An 18,636-nucleotide genomic window follows, 5' to 3' on the forward strand; every position below is an offset into this window, starting at 1 on the left:
GGGCCTAGGGGGCGTGAGATGAACGGTATGTTTTCAAATCAAACTCTTTTACAACAAGCGTGAAAAGATGTTCCCTGATATGAAACCTTGTGCATACACCATGCACGTGAAGGCAAACTGCTGTTTCTGTCATGCTTATTTAATGTATCGGATCCCTATATTTGCTGCGATTGGATGGTGCTAAAGCAAGCACATACAGACCTACTCACCAAACCGCACAATTTCAGTCTCACTGCTTCAAGAAACTACTGCTTTGCCAATCACTCCCCAAAGACAGCAGGCCAGCAAGACCAAGCCCCCAGCCTTCCTGTACATCAAAAAGCCAGCGCGTGTTAAACAGCAGATGAAGTCCATCCTGCTGGATGGCTTCCGCCTCTCTGAGCACAGGGCGTGTTCTCCACGATTGTAGCACAACAATGAAACACATCAGCACTTTATCAAAGGCTCTTTGAAGCAGTCAGTTCTCTGCAGCAAATGTCAGTCTTGTGAGTGAGTCACGAAAGTGTCTTTTTAAAGGCAAGAGGGCAATATGAACCCTGATCACAGCGGTCTGTCACAACACTGCTGACTGCTAATACATAAATGACTAATCAGAGATACGGTGACTATATGCCGTGATGAGTCAGAACATCACAACTACTCACCACTCGTGACGATGGCATATGTCAATGTCTGGGATACATGCTAAATGGTAAGCGAACAGTCAGTTCTCGTAGTTCATGTGTTGGATGACTTTGAACAAGACCAGATTGTCATGGCCAGATGACTGCGTCAGAGCATCTTTGAAACAGCAAGGTCTACAGAGTGCTCCCAGTCAACCGTGGTGAGTCTCTACCAACAGTAATGCGAGGAGAAACAAACCACAAACATGCGTCAGGGTGTTTTGCGATCAAGGGCAAAAAAGGCTAATGATGGTCACAGGAGGAATGCATTACAGTGCATCCAACCCAGCTGCATATGGGGCTACAAAACCACAGACAGATCAGCATACCCATGCTAACCCCTGTCCGCAATCTCCAACGCGAGCATCAGACCTTGAACCTTGGAGCAACGGATAAAAGTCACCTCCTAATTCCAGACATCCCACTCTGAAGGCTCCGAGCTGTTTTGGCGGCTTTAGTGAATACAGCAAATACAGATCCAAAACGCCTTCACTCAATCACAGTGAATATGCTAGTTTGGCATTACTGCTCCTTGATTTGACAAGTAGAGCTACAGGCAAGTACAGGCAATGCTATATTCTATGAAGTCAATACAATATAGTATTGAATTAGGAGCTAGGTATCATAGGAGATGTGCATTCCGTGTGCATTAAAGAGAACTAATTGAAATTGTGGCGGTAGAAAGAGTCGTATTTCACTTTGGAGCTCTTGTTCTGCTCAAGGTCATTACAACAGAGCCGTACATTCACACCAGATTCCTCTGCTGCTCTCCTATCAGAATTCCCTCACCAAATCTTTCAGGAAGGTCTCTAGCAGCACAATTAGCGCTTTCTTTTTACTGCATGTGTTACACAAAAACGAGTGAACAGATCTGCAAAATGGCTTGTGAACAGAGTCATTTCATAAGAACCAGCTCTAAAAATGTCAAGCTAATGATTAACACATGCCATATGCATCCTGCCATGTAATGCGCACTTTCACTGCACAGAAAGCATCCATATCCATGCAACTGTCATAATAGGCTGCACAGTATCGAATGTAAGGTATTCATCCTTATGAATCCTATGAATGTTTACTGTAAATATGGAAAATATTAAACATCTAGCAGCATAACCTTAAGCAGTAAAACATTTGTTTTTGGAAACAAGTGCTGTGGGCCAGTGAAGTCCAAATAAAACTCTTTGGTCAGAATCAGCAAAGTTGCGTTTTAAAAAAAATGTAACTGCAGTTCATGAAAGAAATACCTTGCCAACTGTTAAGCATGGGAGTGGATCTGTCATGCTTTGGGGTTGTGTTGCCACCAGTGGCACCGGCAATTCTGCAATGAATTCTGGGACAAATTCTGGGATGAGTAGATTCCAGAAAATACTAGCAAATGATGAAAAGAGAATGTCTTCTACAACAGGAAAACGATCCCAAACATACCCTAAAATCCACCGGGAAGCTTTTGGAATGACCCTCACAGTTCCTTGACCTAAATGTCATAAAGATTGTGGATTGACCTTAAACAAGCTGTGCGTGTCAGACAAGTAAATAGCGAAGTACCCTGTTTTGTTAGAAGTATTAAAAAGAACATCTTAAAAAGATGTAAGATCTAATTATCATCTTTATCACCATTAGCCCTAATTATCACATAGAACTTGACATTACTGATACTGCTGGTCAATTTGAAGTCTGATGACACACTCTTTCAGTCATGTGACGTAAATAAGAAGCAATCATTTTCAAGATAACTAATCAATAACGTTATTAATGATGAATGATAGATAATGCTGACACTGCTAATTTTACTCAATTTCTTTTTTTATTATTATAATTTTTTATATTTATTGTGGTATTTCCCTTTTGGCATGTTTTTGTCATTTTCTGTCACCTCTTAATGATAAATCTAAATTGAATTAATTGTGTAAATAATTATGAAGTGCAACTACACAATTATGCAGTTACATTTAAATATGGATGCAAAATGAGAGCACTAAGCTAAGCACAGACCTGTAGTGAAGTTCTACTGATCAAAGCATACCTATGAAGTAGGAGAGAAGCACAGCCAGCAGCACAGCAGCGGCAATGGCGGAGACAGCGGCACATTTCCAGCTGCAGTACTTGGAGGGCTTCTTCAGCTTGAAGGAGCTCCTGGAGAAGGTGTTCCTGGGCAGGAGACGTGGCGGTGGAGAATAGACAGTGCCCCCGGTGAGTGGGTAACCCGGAGAGGAGCTGCTGAAGAGAGGAGTGCTCCCCGATGGTGTCTTAAACAGAAAGTGTCTGCAGGCAGAGAAGGCAGAAAACTGTCAGAACATTCCCTGGCAAAAAAGCAGAAGTTCACAATTAGGTGCCTGGATGACACACGCAAGCCGAGGCTGCATTAAGGAAACGTGAGGCTATTAAGATTTAATGATTGTTAGCAGACTTGGACTCAGTGAAGTTGCACTTGTACTGTTGTACTGAGAGGCTATGCATTAAATGAATTCGTTAAATGGTCTATTTAGGGGAGCAAATTGCATCCTCAGGGCTTAAGTGAACAGTAAACCAACTATTATCTAAATAGCCTCCCTCTCATTTGCAGCACTTGTGTCAGTGCACTACACAGCTAAAACTGCAGTTTTGCCCTTGTACAGCACCACAGAACAACCCAAATTAATTGGTTCTAAAAAGTTCTCATCTAAACATAACTGGCGCTACAAAAAGCAGCTCGCTTGCCGACTGAAGGCCTGTCACTGTCAGTAATTGGATTACTAGTCAAAAAATGTACCCATTATTTTTATAATTGGTACGTAAAATGTAAAACAGTATTTGCCCGATTCCCCCCCAATCATGTGAAAAAACAGACCCCTCTGAGCATTTGATCGTCATTTGAACAATATTGAAAGGTAATATGGAGGTAATATAACTAAACACATATAACTGAAGAAACACATTTTAAACAGCACTGTAAAATATAACAGAAACAGAAAAAAATTTTCTTATGAGGAGAAAGTTAGGACACCCCCACATTTATTATTACTTAAAAAGTCTAAGATTAGAATCAGATGCAACACATCAGCTGCAGATGATTAGGACATTGTTGGAGAGCATTTTGGAGGAGCCTGTCTGATTTAAACTTTTAGTTTGGTTTTTCTCTTAAAGTGAGTGGTATCTTCATAGCCAGATCAAAAGGGCTCTTGGAGGCCTTTTAATCATAACGTACAAGTAAAGAGCATTTAAAATAACTACCAACATGGCCAGGTCAGGCCGCCAGTCCAAGAGCAGAAGATGCACTAGTCTCCAACAATCCTAAAATGTAGATAAATTGCTGCTGTCCAGTGTAAACACGCATGTTTTTCATTGGACAGTGACGAGATATATATATATAAGTTAGGACAAGTAACTGGAGTGGGAGTGTGTGTGTGTGTGGGGGGTGGGTGGGGGGGGCTAAGGTAAAACAAGTTTAGTTACCATATATATTGTAGTGCTTTGGAGTATTGCTATGGTAACTAGACTTGTTTACCCTAGCCCCCCCCCCCCCACACACACACTCCCACTCCACTCCCTCCTCCTACTCACTTACATTCAAATTTGCCATTAGAGTGATTGCTGTTATTGTAAATTGGTTGCTGTTATTGTAGCTAAATGCAAGTATTTTAAAATTACTTTAAAATGAACCTAACAATAATAACAAAAAAATCACATATTTCAAAATACTTGATGAGTATTTTGAGTCCACTGGGCTCTTCATACTCTTCATATGTGCATTATCATTATGTAACTTGCCATCTAGTCACAGTCAATTAATCAAGAGGATAATTGTAATCAATTATTTATATAAAAATCGATACCAGATACGTATTTCTGATTCAACAGTCGGTCAGATAAGATAAGATAAGATAAGATAGTCCTTTATTAATCCCGCAGTGGGGAAATTCCCAGTGTATCAGCAGAAAGGGATAGCAAGACACTCAGTTACAAGAATTTGGATAAATAATTTACACTATATACATAATATAAACAAGAATTAAAAATTAAAAGAGCAATAAGAGAAGATCAGACTGACTGAACTGATTCTGAACTGAGACCACAGTGTTGAATGAAGCTCAGCAGGGGACAGTGTAATATGGCTCTCAGCGTGCTCAGTATGGACCCCCCAAATCCTCAGCAATCCAAAAGCAAGCACTGAGGCAACAACCCACGGCCATGAGGCTGAAGAGAGACAGAGACAGTGCGTAAGAACACAAGAACATGGCTGCCACGCAATCTTTTGGTCTTTGAGACAATGCCAGTGCAGTGTGTGTACACCAGGCTTGGTGGTCGTGGGCAGAGAATCTGTTTGCGTCTGTTTGTGTGTGTGTGTGCATGTGTGTGTGCGTGGAGGGCAGATGGGAGAGGGATGAAAGTGGGGGACAGTTGACCAGGCAGCTTTGATGAGCGATAGGCCTGGCTCAGGCCCGGTTCCAGCGTTAAAGTAGCCTCAGATCTGTTTCCATCAGTGTTGCTGAGGGTAGGAAGTCCAGCCTGACCCCACCTGGCCTGTGCTTGGACCCCCTGTTGAGCCTCCAACTGCTGCCTTTACCCACCTCCAGACACACAGTTAGACCCGGTCACACCAGCCAGCTCTAGCACTATCATGTGTCGCCCTTATGTTAATGCTGCAGCTTCGTCACAGAGCTAAACCTGTTCCTTGGTCCTGGACTAAACTACGGGACTTCCGTGAATGCATATTGAAATATCAATAACTTCCCTCCAAACACACCCATGAATTCTGATCCAGTGATCAACTGCCCTGCCTAGTTTCAGCTATTCTTTGTCCCAGCACACCTGATCCAGATCATCAGCTTATTAAGATCTGACTGAGCTGGATCATGCATGCTGGGCCAGAAAATACATCACACTGTTCAGGGCAGAGACTCTGTAGGACTACTTTAGATCAGGGACCCCCAAATGGTCCAGATTTATTTTTTATCCTTACGTAAGGACAGAGTGAAAATATGAATAATCTGAGGCTTCTTGAGGTCTGGTTTGAGAACCATTGCTTTAGGAAACTATTTCTGTAAATGAGACAGAGTGTGAGACATGAGTGTGAAGAACCCTTTTAGTTTTATGCTTAGAACAGGGTGCTAAAATGATTCAGGAATCAGTATTGAAATGTAAGTATGGGCACTGGTATCCATATTGAAAAATTCAGAACAATACTCAGCGCTAGCAATGGACTACAAAGCTTGAGCAGACATCCTCACAATGGTGAACTGAAGTGAGGGCAGTGAGAGAGACGTGTGTGTGTATTTTTTGTCTGTGCAGAGTGTGGAGTGGATGAGGGCACTCAAGTGGACAGAGAAAATCCGTCCTTCCCCTGCCCTATTGCCTCACTGTGTGAGTGTTTGTGTACATACACGCGTTTGATTTGTTGGACACGGCATTAATATATTGAAGATTGACTCTGAAAGGAAAAAGAGACTGTTTCATTCGGTCCATGGCTGCAATACACCACAACATGATACACTATGCTTGTGTTCTGCACTATGGAGAATTTATTTTATTTATTTATTTATTTTGGTGGCGGGGGGGGGGGGGGGGGGGGTGAATCAAACAGCACATTGATTCACTAAACCTAAAGGCACCACACTGTCCACTTATGTAAATTAGGTTAGGTTAGAGTTTTCTTTTTGATCATTGGACATGATATACTAAAAAAATCCAAAAAAAAAAATAAGAAGAAGAATTAAGAGTAAATAATAAGAATATGGAGCTATTTCAACATGTAAGCAAACAAACACAGACCTTTTAAACAGATCTTTACCCAGAAAGCTCTGTATGACTGTAGTACAAGACCAGAGTGGCACAGATCCTTACGCCTGCCCTGCCTTACGCCCGCCTGCATTCCACAAATCAATTTTAAGAACAGATCTTGAAATTTACTGCCTAAAATGTATATCCTACCCCAAACGAAACAGGCAATGTCATACAGTTAATCTGTCAGTGGTTTTAATGTTATAGCAGGTCGGTGTATGTCTAACAAAGAGCCATTAGGGATTCACTTCATGTGCACAGATCCCTACTGGACATAAATGTACTACTTGGGTGTAGAAGGGAGGGGGGAGCCATTTGGGATTCAGGCTCATTTTGACATTCATTACGCACGTGGCTGATTCGCATTACGATATTGATGTGGATGTGCGCGTGTGGCCCGTTTCGGGGCGCAGGGACATGAACCATTGAGATAGAAAGATCGGATCTGAGCATAAAAAAATAAAAAATAAAGTGAATTGTACAATGAGGCTTGTAATGTGAAAGTAGCCATTGTGCCCTTGATAGACATGTAAGAACTGTACAGAGTACAGAGTGAAATATAGACAGCCTTAAGTGTTCTCTACGAAAGTAAATGCTTTCATAAACCCTCACGATACTGAAAGTAACAAAGCAAGAACCAGTAAAGAATAAATAGTGTATAAAGCAGTAGTCAAAGAGGCTAATGCAAGAGTGCTGCAAGTCCAAAGAGGCCAATGCAAGAGTGCTTCAAACATATGGAACACAATGGAAGAGCTTAAACAATCTCCATCCACCCCAAGGATGAAATCTTACGGCAGAGCCGTGGTAGGACAGAACCAGAGGGACGTTTAAATGAGAAAGATGGATGGAAGAACTACAGGGCCAATAAAGGTGTTACAGCAGAGACAAATTCACACACTGACCTGCGGTTGTTAACCCCGGCACAAAGGAATACTGAGCAGCAGCTTCTATTCAGGCTCTCTCTGTCTCATACATACACCCATGCACACACACAGGCAAAGATTAATGACCAGGTAGACAGTGTCAGTCAGGGCTAAGGCCATCACCATCAGCCTTTAGGCAATATCATGCTTCATCCTTCAGCGTTAGACAACCACTAATTGCAACACGGCGAGCAGGCGGTAAATTAATTGATTACTCAGATCATATTTTATTCATCGCTACACTGTTGACTTTGCAATTCCTCACAAGCTTTCAAAGAACTGAAAGTAAATAGCTGTATACAACATCCAAACAAGTTCTGGAAACATGAACTGCTATAAACGCACCAGAGCAGTGCCGGCATCAATGTAGCGCGTAGAGCATCACTTAGGGAGCATTTTCAAAACACAGAGGGAAAGCCACGCTATAAGACCCTGTGAATCAAAGTGAAGTTCATTAAGCTAAACTGCACATCCTGTTCTAAACTGTAGATCTGAGTCCCTCTGGTCGCTCGCTTAACAAGCGCTCGGGTTTCATGCAACATCATCTTCCAACAATTTCCCTAACTTTCCCCGATCTCATTTGAAACTTTCTGCTCGTTTTTAATTGCAACAAATTGTTCTTGTTTTCTTGCGCTCCGGGTAGCGAACCAACCGCAGCATGCCAATCAGAGGATGCCCGTCGCCCCACTGAGACATCTCACCAAGCAGCCGCAGTCACCAGCCAGCGCAAACAGAGCAAAACACCACAAGCTAACAACAGCAAGGAAAAGCCGTGAAAAGTCTCGCTTTCACAGTAAACACCTTTCCTTTCCTCTTATGGGAAACAGGGAAGGGGCCAAAGCAATTAACAAGTAAACAAGAGATTTAACAGATAACACACAAAAACACAAACAAAAAACAGCTCTCGAGCTTTATTAGTAATCTGTGAGGGACGGTGGTTAGAACTGTTTAGGGCTGGATGCTGCCCTACTTCTGCCTCTTTGTGCCAGTAAGCCAGAACGCTGTGTATCTGATTAAACTGTTAATTAACCTGTTTGACTCCAAATTAAATGATATTTACTTTCTGAGGAAGAAAACTTGTGTTTAGAAGTTTAGAATCTGCTGTTACTACTATGCTGTGTTTGGTGAAGGTGTTGGTAGGCAGGAAATGATCGCTGCAATGAACCAAGTAACCAAATCATCAATTATAAAAAAAAACAGGCCTTTAACTGCTTCCTTTCGTATTACAAATATAAGAATACATCCCTCCAATCAGCCCAAAGACAAAGAAATGCAGCTGTTTAGAAATAAACCTTCACATCACGTCATGGTCATCCCATCCCAAAACACAGCCATCATAGGAATTAAAACCCTTTTCATTAGTAAAACAAAAGGTGCTACGGAGAACACGACAACTCAAAGAACCACCTGAATGCATAAAAGGTTCTTCAAATACAAGAAAAAAAAAATAGATGTGGATAAAAAAAGAAATGAAAGCTCTAGTGATTGTACTACCAGGAGACTCACATGCTGTGTCACCTTTCCCTTTCCCTTTTTCCAATAACCAGCTTCCACCTGCGTTTAAAAGACCTCTACTGACACACCTATTTTGGCTGCTTTCAGATGCTGCTGATGTTACATTTTTTGCCTCCCTCCTCCCCTCCACCACCAGGCTGGTCCTGCCCGGTCTCCCAGGGGGTTGGCTCCGCCCCTGCCTGCTAGGTCCAGCTGTAGCAAAACCCGGGCCGAGGATGAGGCTAACGCCAAAGGCTCAAATCCTGCAAACATCTTATGTATATAATTTATATCTAATATAGAATTTGACAAGATTTATGTTTTTCTTGCATGCTAAAGCAAAATAAAAACCTTTACAAACACTTTAAAAGATTTGCAACAGCTTTAAACATAATACACTTTACACAATATGGACAAAAGTATTGGGACACACTCATTTTGTGTTTCTTCCAAAATAAAGAAACAAAATGTCTCTGTCTATGTCTGCTTTCATTTGAGTGACTGTCTCTACTGTCATAGGAAGGTTTTCTACCAGATTTTAGAGCATTGCTGTGCGCATTTGATTGCATTCAGCGTCAGTGAGGTCAGTATGCTGGATGATCACCACCCCAGCTCACTCCCCAAGTGTATCACAACTCTCTGTACTCTGTATAAGCATCTATGGTACACTACGCATTGAGAACAGCCACATAGACACATGAGACGTGTCACTATGTCTGCCATGTCCACTTGATTCTCTCGGCTTTCTGCTGCTACACAAGTGTGTCTAAGAGCAATGGCCATTCCACTCAAGAAAATGCTGTTGCACGACATTTCATAGTCTCCATTTTATTTGCCTGGGAATTGAAGCTTCCACACTGCGCCCATTGAGAGCAAGTAAAGGCAGCTCCACTGAGCCTTAGCCGAAATTCTTTACAACTACACAATAGGCCTTAAACACGGCCTAAAAAATTGCACAATGGGTCCTAAACAGGGCTATAAATATGCGTACACTTGGTGTAAAGCGCTCAGCTTAGTCATACTGTAAACTATGGATCCCTTGTGAGACAGTATAATCGTAACAACACTTAAATCGAGTTCATTCATTATGCTGTGCTATTGCTAGCTAACAGCACAAGCATTCCAACACTGGCCAAGGTACCCAGGGAAAAAGCTCTAGCGGCTCTATCCCCTTTGCTTTCCGGTTTTCCCTCTACATCAGCCATTTACAGCTGTCACATTCCATGAGAGGAACGAATAAGAGGGGGGGGGGGGGGGTGAGAGAATGAAGGATAGAAATGAGAAACTAAATTGAAGAAAGTGAGAGAGAGAAGGAGAAGAAAAAAAAGAAACACTACTACTGAGAATATTCACCTTATACATGCTATGCTTTGCTAATACTGTACTTAAGAGGTACTTGCTGAACTGACCAGGAACGAGAGACACAAAAAGATAAAGGAGAGAGAGAGGGAGAGACAGAAAGAGAGTGACTGCATGAGAGAGAAAAGTTAGAGTGAAACAAAGTAGGAAAGAAAACAGAAAAAGAAAGAAGGGAAAACAAGGCAGCTACATGAGGTCTTGGCCGGTCACTAATGGAGCTCCTCTCTCTCATGTCGCTTCAGTGAGAGCAGCTCAGCGTAGTTAGCTCCATCTCAGAGGCACCGCAGGAGCTTTAGCCCCAACAAACCACCTCTAATTGGGCTGCCTCTCCCTTAGCCCCCCAGTTCTTCCTGGATAAATATAGAGCCAGCGGAAGTGCAGGCTCTGGGCCCTGAATCCGAGGATACGGAGCAGGAGAGAATTCCCAGCGCTGGGCTCTTCTCACTCTGCACTCCGACACTCGGCTATTAAGGCACGCGCTCATTTGCGTGCCACACGAGAGAGGGAGCGGTGGAGTGTTTGAGGATGGAGTGCCGTCCCTGAGGAATGAAGGTGAAGGAGAACAATACTCGTTTCCACCTTTGAGAGGCAGGGGAATTTTAAATGCACAGGAAGACCGAAATAAGACTGGAAATCTGCATTTTTAAAGGAAGGCAAAAAAAGAAGAATATTAGGCATGCCACCTTCTTCTTACAATAGCTAAATAGTAGGAAATGTCTGTTTGCGAGTGTATATACAGTACTGGTTAAATGTTTGGATGAGCCGACTAAATGTATGTTGTGTTGTTTTTCACTTTGTGAATCTGGCAGTTGATCTTTACAATGTTAAGATTATTGAATCAATAGAAATATTCATATTCGCTTCCACTAAAAGTTAAAGCCTGAGAGCCTATGTTATGCTTAAATGCCTGAAATCTGTTCCTAGGATGAATAATAAAAATGTTTTTGCTTTGTGTGATTTTATTTCCAAAAAAATAAATAAATATATGAAATCTTTAAGCCTGTTGGCCACACTATTAGTGAAGCTGCTTGAGAGATCTCTGTGTTGAGAGTTGGGTTTGAGCAAAACTGTGGTCTACAATGCCCTGAGAATCGATCTGAGAACCACTGGCCATGAGAGTGTAAAGCTGCATCGAGGCAAAGTAGGACTATTTTGAAGAGTGTAAAGCTGTTTATTTGAGCACATTAAAATAACTACAAATAAACCACACTAGGGCTGCAACCAACGTTTTCCAGAATCATCAGTTCATTATCGACTCTGTTTTGAAGCTTTTTTGGTAATAAGTAACACTGAATACTTTGCACGAAACACAATGTTTTTCCCTTTTGCATAATGCTCTTTCTGGCTTATACTCCACCTTCTAAATAATATTCACAAAAAATGACAAAAGGATGTTTATCAAGGGTGTAGCAACAGATCATGCTCTTAGTGCTATTGTAATCAGTGTGATCACCTCACGTTACGCATATAATTCATTAAGCTCGACATACAACACAGAAAAAAACACTAAAACACTGTTTCTGTGCGGACGGGAGGTTGGAACTGTTTTTGGGATGTAATAATGAAGAATAGAGCTACAATTTAGTCTAGCTGTTTAGACGAATTAATTTAGCCCTTCAGTCAACATCATTCATTATTTATTAATTAAAGCAGAAAATGGCTTGGTGCATTTACCTTTGTGATGGTTTGAATGCAGTTTTAGTATCTTTGTTACTTTCTGTACTAAGATGTTTATACGTCACACAGGAAAAAAATTGTTTAGATTGTGTAAAATGAAGATTAAGGATTATTTGGACTGTCTAGTACTGCATTCTTTGCCATCTGTATTTTTAGTCTTTTACTCGAATGGGAAACTAAAAAAACGTTATTCGCTCTTTAAACCAAGTAACTGACATTTTCTCTGTTATCGTCGTTATCACTGATATTGTGATTTAATGTGTGTATGATGGTTGGCTCAACCATTTCCAAAAGTTCTTCTCAAGGAAACCTCATTTGACTAAATGGAATCAGGCTGTACAATGTTTTATTTTTTTATCATGTCAACAATGAACACATAGTTAAAGGTCATGATGACAGAATGGATCACACACAAATAGTGTGCTTTCTTTAGCCAAGGCTTGAACTCTGCTCTTCCAGAGCAAGTGATTTTCAGCCCTCGATTCACAGCTTCAAAGCTACTCTAGCTACTTTGCCCTATTCTATCCTTACCCTTTAAAACATAATGATTATTCTTGATCTCAGTGCTGCGTGTTAAATGTGTGAAGTACTTACTGCTATTGTCACAACAAACCTGCATTACCATAAAGAGCTTATTAATGTTTTTATTGGCCTACATATAATATAAAGCAATATATTCATTTGTTTTTGAAATGCATTTTTACACAAACTTTTCAGGCAGTGCTGACTATTTTTTTTTACAGTTACACAAAAAGCACACAAAATGTGTGTGTGTCTCTCTGGGAGTTAACTTGTGCACATGTATCCATTTCTCCCAACAGTACTATGATAGACAGCAATTCAGAGTTGAGGTCAAAAGTCAACCTTTCTGCCCCTGGTGAAACACTGCATTGTGCTTTTGAAGGCTGAACTAAATTGCCTTGGTAAACACCCCAGTGGTATTAATGGACAAAACTGCTCTGCGAACTGCTGGGCTTGCACTTTATGCTAGACAGGGCCATCTGACAGACAAAGCAATACAGAAGTAGAAGGTGTGGAGGTCAAGTCCATATGCCCTAACAAAAGCCATTCTTAATCTGCCTGCTGAGTGCATGAGTGCTGCGAGCTTAGAACTGTTTAATGCTTAGAATGTCCATTTTTTACCAGCAATAATAAAAAGAGTATAATATAAAATGAATTATTTCTCAATCATAGCTTATTGAAATCAACAGAGAAATTTAGCTGAAAATTCTAAACTTTCAATCAATACTACATTTGTGTTCATGTACAAAAGGACATTTCTGTTTTTGTCACTTCTTGACATTGAAAAAAAGCCAGAAGTGAAGAATTATCATACTTAAATAAAGAACCAAATGTGAAAATCCTTCATTGTGTAACTTATGTATTTGGTATTCGATATGAATAGAGGAACAAAACATAAGCCTATGTTTTATTTTTTTTTCTTGTTTCTGCAAAAATCGATTTAATCTGTCAATATTGTCAATAATTGTTTATTAGATTTTTTATAATGGTATGAATTAATTTCAAAACTGATTAATTTTATTACTCTGAATGTGGCAGGTGGTGCAACCATATATTAATTTTACATTAATCATAGTTGTATGTTAAATACATGGAAAGAACAAAGATTATTATTTTGTATCAATAAATAAAAAATATTGCCTGCACACTACTAAAAGGTCAGACAAATCTACGAATATATATCACTGATAACAGCAAGAAACTGAAATGTTTGCTTGTTTTGTGTCCGGCTTTAAGTTAACTACATAAATAAAAATTAAAAAACATAAGAAAAAACAAATAGTCTTTGCAGTTTATTCTTATTATTGTTTTGGTTTTCCCAGCTTGGTAAACTGAAATAGCCTAATTATGACTAAAAAGTAATTAGTATTAGTCAAAAGGCTACTGACCTTAGCACTGCACCATTACGGTCACTTGGAGTCTTATGTCAGTTGTGTCACATTAGTAAATCAGAATTAAATTTTATTTTCAACAAATAATACCCTATATACCCTAATAATTAATCTATTTAGGTTTTTTTTTATTTACCCTTTTAATAGTTCACATTAACTGCATATATGCTGCACCACTGCATCATCTGACTTTTTTAGAATTTGGGAATAATTAAATAATTATTTTTAAACTACTGCAAAGGTATACACAATTGATTGCTGATTAAAGTAAACAGTGGGTCATGCTTTTATTCATCCATTTTGCAGTAAAATACTGGACCTGGACATAAAAAAAATGCTTATGACATTATTGGCCCTGTTTTCTTTTTTTTTTCTAAAACGTGCTGGAACTGTCCAAGATGCTCCATGAATGTACAGAAAACTCTTTTAAGGTACTAACAATTAGTAAAAAAAATAACCTTCTTTCATCTCTGGGCACAAGCTTCTATCCACACGGGCCTGAGCTGCCCTTCCAAACTTTTGTGAGCGGGACACTCCATCTCTTATGACAGCTGCGCATTTCATATTTTTCTCAGGGACTCTGTACCAATCTGTCACCATATGGTCTGGTCCACCTGTCATTGCCAACACTCTTTAAAAAAAATAAATAAATTAAGGAAGAAAGAATGGAGAGAGTGAAACCTTTCTCATAGGCCGCAATGCTTCAGTATTTCAGCCCTATTTTGCATGCCTGCCATAGCATGACCTATTTTTCAGACTCCTCCTCCATCTGAGAGCGAGTGTCAAAATATTTTACACAGGGAGAAGAAAAGTGAGAGAGAGAGGTACTGTGAGGCTGGGTGGTGAGCGCTGGTGATGGATTCTGTGGTGAATGTGCAGTGCGTGAGAGTGAGTGGATAGTGATGGATCCCACAGTGTGAAGGTTTGTGTCGACAGGATAGCAGACACACGGTTGTGTGTGTGTGTGTGTGCAGGGTGGAGTAGAGGGACTGGGCTGTGTCCTGTATCAGAGCATATGCTGAATAAAACATCTGAGAGAGAGCGAGAGAGAGAGAGAGAGAGAGAGAGAGAGAGAGAAAGACAGAAGCTCATGAATAGTGTATTTGGCATGTAGAGGGTGTGATGGAGGAGCAGAGGGGAGCGACCTCCACCCTGTAGGAGAGAAGGAGCGGCCCAACAAACAAAAAAGAAGAGAAAAAAACACTCACCGGGACATAGAACGAGAGAGGGAGAGAAAGTGTGGTGGAGCTCTGTGTGTATCATGTGTGAAGGTGTCCGTGTGTGTGAGATAACACGCTGACTGTGTCCACAGGTGACAGATTGCTCGCTGAATGCCTGTGTGTCGCTGGTACGTGTGTGTGCAGCAGAGAGAGGTAGTGATGGAGTCCATGCTGTGAAGGTGCGTGCTGACAGGGTAACCCTGGGTGTGTGTCTCTGTGTGGGCTAGGGGCACTCACACTATGCTGAGGGGAAGGTTGCGCTTGATTTGTTCAACCTTATTTTTGACCTAAAATGAAAATTCTTCACTGGTGTCACAATATAAAATACATTATGTGAAAATGTATACAATATATTTCACAACTGTGCACTACATCTACACTTACACCTGGTAGATTATTGTGTTTTTTATATTTGTTCCTATATTTTAGCATAATTTATGTTGACAAATGCAAATTCTTGATAAATTACAAAAAAATATGTAATTATAATATTAGAATGTATTAATATTAGAATAACAGCACTTTATAGGACATCCCACAAAAATTAAATACAAAATTGCCGTAATTAGAAGTTTTGTATATACATAGATTTTTATATTCTATAAAATAATAATTAATAAATTTCACATCCTGTGAAAAAAATCTTAAATTCAAAAATACAAAAATTCCTTATCTAGCTGTAACCCAACAACCACAAACACCCAGTTTGGGATTTCACAAAAAAAAGTACTTGTAAAAAGTTCTTGTAAATGTAATTCTTGCAATTAAGCTGGATTTATACAATTATTATTAATTCATAATTTTAAAGCAAATATATATATTTTTTTTTTTCATCATATCATAAAAAAACACCCTAAATTAGAAAAAATCTCTAAATTAACACCTGCCATGTTCCACTGTATTAGAATTCAATACATTTACAGCATTAGAAATCTTAGCATCTTAAACAGCACAAACAACTGGTGACACTCTAACCCATTTCCCTCATAGCAGTCTTTCACAATCAGAATTTAGAATTGAGAGGACTGAGAAAGTATCAGTGTAGGTTCTTAAATGCAGAACTTACACTTCATTAGTCTTAACTAAACTAAAAAGTTGTTGGCATGTGTTGGCCAGTGTACACCAACAGTACTTTTTTAAAACATATAATGCACTGGACTGACACCTTTTCTGCAAAGATGAAAATTTGGTCTGGCTCTATCTTCAGCATATTTTATGGGGCTAAAAGCAACCTCATTCAACTTCATTTGGATAAACTGAAAATAAAATTAATAAAACACTTTACATTTGAAGAGCGCCTTTCATCATTATCTTAAAATAATATAATTTTTTTTATCCAATTGACCTGCACTAACTTAAAATTGAATCGTCTATGACATAATTCTAGCAATTTACTAACTGCTTGCTAACTATGCAGAATTCTTGTAGGTTGAGAGGGTGGGCCTTGGGTGCCCACAACTCTGTCCTGGATCCACGGCGATAATTACTGTTGATTAACATATTAAGGTAATTCATGCTATTCACTTTCATTCATGTTTTAATAATATGAATCGTTGTGTATTCAACTATATTTAATATGATCAGATGCAATGCAATAGAATTTCGGAACCCTTAAGAATTTCAGAATTATATTTGAAATTAATAATTGGTTAATGGAAAATTAATGTTTTACATTTTACATATACAAGTAATTATAGTGTGTAATTAATAATATTATAAACAATATGACATGCTTTAATAGTATAATATGCTTTCCAAACCCAAATAATGAATGTACGATTTTAGTCTAGGGCAATGAAATATGTAGCATCCAGGGTGGATTTAAGACTGTGTGGAACCTGACTAAACAGAAAATGCATTTATTTATTTATTTATTACCCATCACCATGTTACCATGCACACAAATACATTACAAGCCACAATTAAATGCTATAATAAGGGGCAGTGTTGTGAATTGGGTTTAAATGAGGTGAGGAAAAGACTTGGCTTAGTCCTCTAACAGTTAAATGAAGACTGAATTATGAATTTATTGCAGTCAGTTTTACTGTTGATTACTGGACTAATGATTTGCAGCTGATGTTGATTAAAAAAACTGTTACAGTTCTCATCTTGTCTGTTCTGAGTGATGCATCAAAGGAGCAGATTTTTTCAAATCATTTTCTATCTAACCAGGCTGGTCAATTAAAAACGAATTAAGAACAAATTGTCATTCCCAATGACAGCCTGGCAACGTGCTTAAAGACATGAGTCATTACGTGGTGTTTGTTAGCCAACACATTACAATAGGTTTTGGCTCCCAGCAGTGAGCGAGAGGGATGTGGGACCCAAACTGACCGTGTCTCGAGTGGAACGCTGCTGTTGAGAGCCCAGCTGTCCTGGAGCTGCACAGACTCTGGGGTGGAGGGCCCGTCAGCAGGGGCTGAGGTGGGTGTGTGGCTCTGAGGGTTCCTACGGCTGGCATGGGTGCTGCGGTTCAGCGAATTAGCCGAGGATTGGTGGTGGTTGTGCGGAGGGGGAAGAGGAGGCCGCGGAGCCAACTGACTGTGATGGCTGGATGGACCTGAGAGAAAAGAGAGAAAGAATTAAGAGGGTGAAGAAAAGAAAGGCCTCAATTACAGCATCTCTCGCTGTTTGTGCAGCGCTTTTGGAAGCACGAGTTCACCACCTGAAACTGCACTGCTTTCACATTGGCTTAATAATCAGTGTGAATGTTTTTCTTTGGCTTCTGCTGTGAATGGTGCAATAGGAAGGAGATAGGAGATGTGAAATGTCAGAAGTTTAGGAACAGAGAGGAGGCCGATCGCTGTGAAATGAAATCTGCACAGATAAAAGGGAAAAACCTTGAAAATATCTGTAGTTGAAAAAGGCATTTAATGTTTTGCTATCTAACTCCTAAAGCCGGTTACCATTCATGCTATTAATTACAAAAAACAGAAGGAAATACTGAAATGTTAAATTGGTCAAATTAAAGTAAAATAAGTCAAAAAGTAAAAACTAAATTAAATAGGATTTTTTATTTGTAGTATTTGTAATATTTTTTTAGGAAGTGAAACAAATGATGACAAATGATGATTTTAGCCCCATCAATCATTTATCAGAAGTCATCCCTATAACACATCACCGCTTCCACTGTATATGTACAGAAATATGGTTATATTAGGATTTCAGTTTTGTCCACTTTCATCCACTCACATCTAACTGCATTTTCTAAAATGCTTCACCTTAAAGAAGACTTAACTTATCATGCCGGGCAGATCCATGTCATGTTATAGATCACTGAAAAAACATTTTGTGGTATCGAACTAGTATCAAACTAGCACAAACATTTGCTGCATGTTATATAAGAAATCACTGGCTAATGCTGCTTTCACTTGGACTTTTTTACATTTATGTGAATGGTCTTCAATATATTTTAGTTTTTTTCTGAAGAATATCACAGAAGGATTTCTATTACATTTGTTATATTATTAATTTTATATTATATTATATTTGCTAATGATTGCAAAATATGTGACAGAATGTGTACAAAATGTTTTTTTTTTTTTTTTTAAACTAAAAGACCATTTTGAGCATTTTACTAATAAAATGTGTATAGTGTTAAAATGTGGTTTCAATGTATAGTTTTATACAT

The 18,636-nt window shown here is 39.4% G+C and overlaps 1 protein-coding gene across 10 annotated transcripts in view; it reads right to left on the minus strand.

Annotated features, from left to right (window-relative positions):
• tenm2b (teneurin transmembrane protein 2b) overlaps positions 1 to 18,636 on the minus strand; it is a 325,773-nt gene that overhangs the window by 64,722 nt on the left and 242,415 nt on the right. For all 10 annotated transcript variants that reach the window (XM_072662451.1, XM_072662450.1, XM_072662449.1 and 7 more), the window contains 2 exons: positions 17,340 to 17,565; positions 2,686 to 2,924 (listed from right to left, as the gene is read on the minus strand). In XM_072662451.1, coding sequence (XP_072518552.1) covers positions 2,686 to 2,924; positions 17,340 to 17,565 — 465 coding nt within the window. The remainder of the gene's footprint in view (positions 1 to 2,685; positions 2,925 to 17,339; positions 17,566 to 18,636) is intronic.

Source organism: Salminus brasiliensis, chromosome 18 (assembly GCF_030463535.1).
Source record: "Salminus brasiliensis chromosome 18, fSalBra1.hap2, whole genome shotgun sequence".
Lineage (NCBI taxonomy): Eukaryota > Metazoa > Chordata > Actinopteri > Characiformes > Bryconidae > Salminus > Salminus brasiliensis.